Genomic DNA, 8,043 nt, shown 5'->3' on the forward strand with positions numbered 1-8,043 from the left:
CATGTGAGTACTAAACTAAGTTCTCATTCACACACAAGTTTACGTTAAAAACACACGAGTTACAAAAACAGTCGGTTATGTCTGTGAAGGTAAACAGCTGGGAAATAAATCGCTTGTTTATTTTAGATCTGTGTGGCAGCAGAAATATACAGTAACGTTAGCCTAAATAAATCAATAAATGCACTGCTCTCTTGTACACAGAATAGCTGCTTGCGTTCAGCGGATATTCTCCAAAATGGCGCTACAGTGATGCGGAGAGACACAGAGGAGACGAATTGTTGAATAAAGTCGTTATTTTTGTTTTCTTCGAGTACAAAAAGTATTCTCGTCACTTCATAACGTTATGGTTGAAGCACTGATGGCAGATGGACTATTCTGACGATGTCTTTCATACTTTTCTGGGCCTTGACAGTGTTATTTACTTGGCAGTCAATGGGACAGTCACAAGCCTCCCGGTTTTCATCCAAAATATCTTAAATTGTGTTCCAAAGACGAACAAAGCTTTTAGGGGTTTGGAACGACATGGGGGTAAGTGATTAATGACAACATTTTCATTTTGGGGTGGAGTATCCCTTTAATTTTGCAGCTTTATGCTTAAAACAACAGAAATAAAATAAATTATGGAAGATATATTTTAATTTTAATATAATTTTAATTTAAGTCTTTATGTCTTGCATATAAACTAAATGTATCTTGTTTTAAGGATTAATATTAGATTAATAAACTCAATACTTTAAAAAATAAACAGATCAATAAATACTGATAATTGATTACATAAACAGTATTTTTATTTATTTATTTATTTTTTGCAGTGCATTGGTCTTAGCAAGGTCTATTATTGTCAAGTCTAATGGTTATCAAATAACAGCTAAAGTTACTGATGTCTTGGCACATATATTTAATGTGTTTCAGGAGGAGGTTTATCAGGAGCTGGAGATTTTAACAGTGTCTTTGGTCTGCATGACATCCCTCACCAACCCGATCATCTACGCAGCGGTCAACCCTCAGTTCCGCACTGAATTTCATAATCTGAAGGCAAAATGGAAAGTGTTTTTTACAAATTCATAGTTTATGTACTTGTGGGATCATCAGAGCTGAGATCCCACTATGCCAAACACATCTGATCTGTTTATTTGTGTTGTGTTGTCATATGCTGTTGGCCACAAATTGAATTAGATGCGGTCTAAAATCTTAAGAAATGCTAAGACTGTTAATAGAATGAAACAGATGCTATGAATGTTTGTAAACAGCTGCATTTTTGTAACTTTGAAATACTGTGTTTTCCATTAGATTATATTTTGTAAGACAACATTCAGCCTTTACCTTTGGGAAAAAAATAAAATAAAGATTGAGCGTTCTGGCTTCTTTGATTTAATTTTCAGGTTATGCAACAACATATGATTATTAAATGATTAATACTCATAAAATGTGAAATACAGGATTATTAATCATGTATAATCCGATACAGCAATGAAAACGAAAATCATTTTTTTGTTTGTCTATTTTATATTTATTATTTTTTTATTGTATGTTTTGCCCACAGAGATTTATCCCAAATTTAATAAATAAATATGCATATATTTATTTATTCAAAAAAATTTAGAAAATGCTAAGGTCTGGTTAAAATATTTATATCTCATATAGACTTTTTAGACAGCTGTTTAGTCACAAAGTAGACATTCAGAAACACACAAATGGGTCAGTACAACATAAGAAACTGTTCAGTGCAAATAACGTCTTCAAATAATGGCATCTATATTAAGACTTCATTTGCATGATTTTAAATACATAAAGCTCAAGTATTGATGAACCTGTACCAACACATCAAGAAACACTTGAAAACTGGACTCTTTGCAAAATACTTAATATGTCTCATAATAAAATAACATCTATTAATTCTGTAAAATCCAACATACATTGTGCGTCTCGTTTTTTTTTAGTAAAATAATTAATCCTTCTATTATCACAAGCAGTCTTTTGTACGTACACATGATTAAGTGCCAAATCAGGTCCGCTTCTTGTTGAACAGAATTGTTATTGATGTACCAAAGGATAAAATGTTATGAATAGTAATAGTCTATCTATTACTATCTATAACACAAAGCAAGTCTAACATTAATCTGAAACAGTAAACAATGTTTATAATGTAAATCACACATTGAATGCATTGAGCTGAAATGTCATTTAGCAACCAGAAGGAGACGGAGCAAAATAGTACAGTGCCAGCAGGATGAGATACACCACCACCAGAGCAGTGCCTGTTCATACAAACACACAAAACACAGTGTTTAACACTTCACTCAAATCTGATGAACCAAGAAAAAGCAATGAAGAAGAAATGCAGGATTGTGGTACTAATTATATATAAAAAAAAAAAAAACAGCTTACATAATCACAAAGGGCTTTTGTAAAAATTTTTAAACAACTTTATGGCTGCAAGAAGTCCCGATAAAATAAATGGAAAATTTATACAGAAATAAATATACTATCATCCAAACGTGTGCGATTGGTAAAATGTTTGGGGTTGATAGTCAGAAAGGCTGAATTTATTTGATCAAAAATACAGTATAAACAATAACATTGTGAAATATTATTACAATTTAAAGTAATTGTCTTCTATTTGAATATATTTTAAAATGTAATTTATTCCTGTAATGATAAAGCTGAATTTTCAGCATCATTACTTCAGTCTTCAGTGTCATATGATCCTTCAGAAATAATTTTAATATGCTGATTTGGTGCTCTAAAAACATTTATTACTATTATCAATGTTGACAATTGTGGGAAACCATGAAAGATTTTATTTTAAAATTCTTTGATGAATAGAAAGTTAAAAAGAACAGCATTTATTTACATTTTTTTTTTTTGAAACAACCAAAACAATTTTGATCAATGTAATGCATTCTTGCTTAATAAATCTATTATTAATTTTATTATTATTATTTATATTACTGATCCCAAACGTCTGAATGGTATTGTAGTTTTTGAGCAGGAGTCTGCAACTTTTTGTCATAAACTACCAAAAAAAAAGGAACATTTACTAACCCCTGGTTTAGATAATATTCAACTTTTACCTTGAAAGTAATCAGACTTTCCATCCATAAAAATATAATTCACAACGATGACACTAAAGATGCTGGCCCACAGGTGCAGGTCGCTGAAGATGAGTACAAAGCCAACATCCTGTCACAGAAAGATTATAAGGAAAACATATTGATACAAGCTGTCACTGAGTATCTGTAGTATGTCTGCATCAAAACAGCATTATCTAAAACCACTCACATAGAAGATGTTGAATAAAACCAGGATGGGGATCTGAATCATGCACACCTGCACTGCAATGCAGCTTCCAACCTCGAAACTGTAAAAAGACAAAACGCATGTATTTTTAGTAGAAAACACCTGATGAAATAAACCCAAGGTTGAATTAATGAGACAAAAAAATGTTGTTCATTGCTATTTCCTGATGCCTGAAGTGTTACAGAACAAACCAACCTCAAACTGATTGTATTCTGAAGAGCAAACTGCACTCCATTGACAATTTCTGGGATTTCAGGGACCATGGCCAAAACAGTCACACCTATGAAATACTGAGATGAAGAGTAGGGTCAGATCATATGTACAGAAATACATTAGTATTGATCTGCATGATGCATTACTGCATTATCAACCTGAGACATAGATGAGTGGCTTAGAATGGGCTGGATGTGTTCGGTGGTCAGGTCGGCACATGCAGACATCAGCACCGTGGCAACGATGAGTATAAGCAAAGCTCTCCATCGGGACCAGTGCACTGACGCTCCGAGATGACCTGCGTGCGCACACACACACACACACACTGTGTTTATATCATGTTGGAGACCTCCAACTGACGTCTATTATTCTTAAATGAATCTTATTATAATCACTACACCCTAACAGACACCTTTGGGCTGATATACATGTAAAAAAGCATTATTTTTGTGATGACCATGTGTCTGTTCAAAGCTTCGTATTAGTTGCAAAGCTCTCCATCGGGACCAGTGCACTGATGCTCCGAGATGACCTGCGTGCGTACACACACACACACACACACACACTGTGTTTATATCATGTTGGAGACCTCCAACTGACGTCTATTATTCTTAAATGAATCTTATTATAATCACTACACCCTAACAGACACCTTTGGGCTGATATACATGTAAAAAAGCATTATTTTTGTGATGACCATGTGTCTGTTCAAAGCTTCGTATTAGTTAATTTACTTCAAAATTGAACAAACTCACCCGTTCCTTCACCAACGTGAATGTCGTAGATGTGGGAATGTGTTTTAAGAGTAAAGATGAGGCCGATGATATAAGATACGGGCAGTAGAATGGAAATGGTGTACACTAGAGGCCTTAAAAAAATAACACGTCAACAGCCACAACAAAAATATATTAATAATATTTGATTAATACTAAAAACATTCAAATAATGAAGAACTGTGAGTACTGCGTATACAAAATGAAAGTGTTCATACTATAAAACTTACTCAATGTGACTGTGAAACAGGCTGTAGCTGTTTTCACTCTAGTGAACCAGAAAGAAAGGATGACTATAGAACTGTGCATCAAATGGCTTGATGTTTCTCTTTCGTGCTTCATGTTTTCATGTTTGTAATCTCACCAGGTCGTAGTGGCAGTTTTTGCACATGAAGGATCCACTGCTGTTGGTCCCTGTAGAGTTGGTACAGTCCTCACACACTAGATTCCCATAGGCTTTGGAGAAGAGCGTAGGGGCAAACACTCCTACAGACAATACAGGGGATAATTATGGAGATATAAACAGTCTCAAAATGTATTTGTTTACAAAATATGATTGACATATTCAAAAATGAAATTATAAATTTGCAAACAGCATTTCGAAAAACTCATAACCTAGTGAATTTTCACAAAATGCGAAATTCCAAATGCATAACTGAATTTATAAATCTTTTGTTTTTACTTGCAAATCATATTTTGTAAATATGAATTAGGTTATGATTTCGTGAATTGCTGTTTTCAAATATATAAGCCTAGCTTACTCATTTGTGAATTATGTTTTGTAAACATTAATTTTGAGACTATTTTAGTTTCATGGAAAATAAATAATGATGATTGACTGTGATGAAAGAATGGAATCCTCTGGTAATCGGATTCATAAAATAATGTATTTTCACACAATATTAGTACCAGGCATTTTAAAGACAATGTAAAATTAAAACTGAACATTTGTGAATATTAATTAGCTATTTGTGAATTATATATTGTAAATCCATTAATTTTGAAGACTATTTTAGTTCCACAGAAAATAAATAATGATGATTAATCTGGTAATCTGTTACACGAAATAACGTATTTTATATACGTAAATTTTTATAATAAAATTTTAATTTTCATAAATAAATTAATATAATTGTGTAAATTATCTAATTTATTGTTAAATAAATTCATGTTTTTCTTTTTGCTTCCTTATATCTTTAATATTTAATATTTAGAGAATTTTGTGAGTTTTTCCAACCAATGTTTGCCAACAAAACCTGCTTGAAAACAGTCATTTTTGCAATGCTTTATGGATACACTAGTATCTCAGAAATTACACACTTTACCTTTAAAACTGATTATATTCTGTTCTGTTCTCATCTATATAAAATTAGTTCCCACCCTATATTACTTCCTACATTATGAGTTTTATTTAAAAATTGTCAAAATGTGGAAGTTAAATGTGTTTACAGTGTCATTTCACATTGTCTTTAATTACTACAGCAGGAGAGAAGCGCAATAACAAGCTCATTTTTGCCACCTCATAGAACATGACGTCTCACCCCCTATTGATATGAAGAGCAGAGAGGAGCTGACCCCCGCCGAGCGACTATTGAACCTCTGCTCCCTGTGCCTGAGCCCTCCGATTATCATACAGATCCCCTGAGAGAGACACACACACAAATATAATGGTCATGCATTGCACACTTAGCAGATTTAAGATCCTCAGTTGGGTAACGGATCACATACTGGTATGAAGAGGATGCAGCCCAGCAGGGTTCCAGTAAGAGCCGCCTTCACGATCTCCTGCAGGCACTTATTCCCCTGGTGATGACCTCTGACCAACGCTGTGATGTAAAAGGTCAACTCTGTGATGGAGCCGAACGTAGCGTTCACCACGGCCCCGACAGCAAAGTTACTCTGAGCGGAAATACTGAGAACAGAGATGATAATATTGTTGATGTCAAAGGCATTTGTGAAGTTCAGGTGTTGTTCTGGTGTAACTGCTCACCTTGCAATGCCCATGCCGATGTAATATGAGAGTGGAATGATAGAGATGACTGCTGTGGCAAATTTGACTTCAGAGCTGACAAACTGGTTTGATTTGTCCACGTAACCAATCACTAATGATACTATAACTAATAGTAAGAGATCTGTAGTAACTCCATGTAAGGAAAATGCCCCCCCAAAAAACAAGCATGAATTGTAATGACAGTAAACGTCAAAAAATGTACTTTCTTTTCTTTTCTTTTCTTTTTTTACATTGAAATAAAAAGTATTATCTGGACTGTACCAGTTCACTAGGAGGCCAGCCACAAGATGTCTTAAAAATATTCAAAATAAGTTTATTAAAAAAAGATGCAAATAATCTAACTTGGTTAAAATGTTAAACCAACAATGTACACATTCAAAAGTCTGGGGTTATAAATCTTTAAGAAATTACTAAATAATTTCTTAATAAATAAATATTTTATTCAGCAACGATGCATAAAAATGATCAAAAGTGACAGTAAAGACATTTATAATGATTTTATTTCAAATGACTGCTGCTCTTTTGAACTTTCTATTCATCAAAGAATCCTGAAAAAAACATTTTCTCATGGTTTCCAAAAAGGTCCAGAAATAAATGACATTCACATTTTAAAATAAATTACAATAGACAATTCTTTTAATTTGTAATAATTTCACAGTATTACTGTTGTTGCTGTATTTGATCAAATATTTGCAGCTTTGGTAAGCATAAGAGACTTCTTTCAAAAACATTAGAAAATCTTACAGACCCCAAACTTCTGAATGTTGGTGTAGAAGAGGTACAAAACAAAAACTGAAAACATATTTCTGAATATCAGAACTAAAGATTTACAAGTTTAAACGTCTGTGTTTGTAATTTGATGTTGAGGATACTGACAGCAAAAACATTGATCCCATCCACTGTGTATTTATAGTAGTAGAGGTTCACTGCATGGTAGCAGCACAAAATGACTCGGCCTTCATGCTCCTGAGCCTAATATTTGAATAAAAATACAAATCTTAAAATTATCGACATTAAATTGTATGAATTTGCAAATATGATACATGGTCATAATTTGCATTAATTCACAGATGGCAAAACCTCAGTGGTCTTTCTAATCACAGTATAGTGCTCTCACCTCTGTGGCTTGGCTGATGTGAACGTGTTCGGGGGGTATGAGCAGGATGGTATGTAAGGTCTTAGTGCTCATCTTGGCCACAGGGATGGTGAAAACCAGCAGCCAGGAGATCAGGCACAATACAGAGTGTGTTACGGCTAGGAGAGGGTAGCCCACCAACAGCCATACATATGTGCTCATACGCCACTGAAATCAAATGATTTCATTGTGAGCACAAAAAACGAACAGGAAGAAGACAAAAATGCTAGCCATAGTGTACCGAGAGGTAATATTCTCAATTAAGGACAGTGCAACAATAATTCAAGGTAAGATTACGTAGCAATTTTTGAAAACATTTGTACTCAACCAAAGTAGTGAACTGCAAATAAGCTAAAAGGTGATTAAAACGTATAAAAGTATATTATATACACAACTGTTCAAAATTTTGGGGTTGGTAGGATTTTTTCTTACACTCACCAATGCTGCATTTATTTGATTAACAATACAGTAAAACTGTAAAAATATAATCATTATATTTTACAGTAAATGTTTTCTATTTCATTTTAAAATGTAATTTATTCCTGTGATAGCAAAGCAGCCATTACTCTTATTATTAGTGTCTCACTGTCACTATGACATTTCATATATAT

The 8,043-nt window shown here is 33.4% G+C and overlaps 1 protein-coding gene across 1 annotated transcript in view; it reads right to left on the reverse strand.

Annotated features, from left to right (window-relative positions):
* Window positions 1-1,534: 1,534 nt before the first annotated feature.
* The window catches only part of cax2 (cation/H+ exchanger protein 2), a 9,863-nt gene continuing 3,354 nt past the window's right edge, over window positions 1,535-8,043 (reverse strand). The window contains exons 8-20 of the mRNA XM_016475232.1: window positions 7,415-7,600; window positions 7,170-7,269; window positions 6,277-6,418; window positions 6,015-6,198; window positions 5,828-5,927; window positions 4,651-4,772; window positions 4,517-4,554; window positions 4,269-4,381; window positions 3,672-3,811; window positions 3,496-3,590; window positions 3,283-3,361; window positions 3,075-3,183; window positions 1,535-2,258 (exon numbers count right to left, since the gene is read on the reverse strand). Of these exons, the coding sequence (XP_016330718.1) occupies window positions 2,185-2,258; window positions 3,075-3,183; window positions 3,283-3,361; window positions 3,496-3,590; window positions 3,672-3,811; window positions 4,269-4,381; window positions 4,517-4,554; window positions 4,651-4,772; window positions 5,828-5,927; window positions 6,015-6,198; window positions 6,277-6,418; window positions 7,170-7,269; window positions 7,415-7,600 (1,482 nt within the window). The 3' untranslated portion in view covers window positions 1,535-2,184. The remainder of the gene's footprint in view (window positions 2,259-3,074; window positions 3,184-3,282; window positions 3,362-3,495; window positions 3,591-3,671; window positions 3,812-4,268; window positions 4,382-4,516; window positions 4,555-4,650; window positions 4,773-5,827; window positions 5,928-6,014; window positions 6,199-6,276; window positions 6,419-7,169; window positions 7,270-7,414; window positions 7,601-8,043) is intronic.

Source organism: Sinocyclocheilus anshuiensis, unplaced genomic scaffold, assembly GCF_001515605.1.
Source record: "Sinocyclocheilus anshuiensis isolate Anshui unplaced genomic scaffold, SAMN03320099.WGS_v1.1 scaffold288, whole genome shotgun sequence".
Lineage (NCBI taxonomy): Eukaryota > Metazoa > Chordata > Actinopteri > Cypriniformes > Cyprinidae > Sinocyclocheilus > Sinocyclocheilus anshuiensis.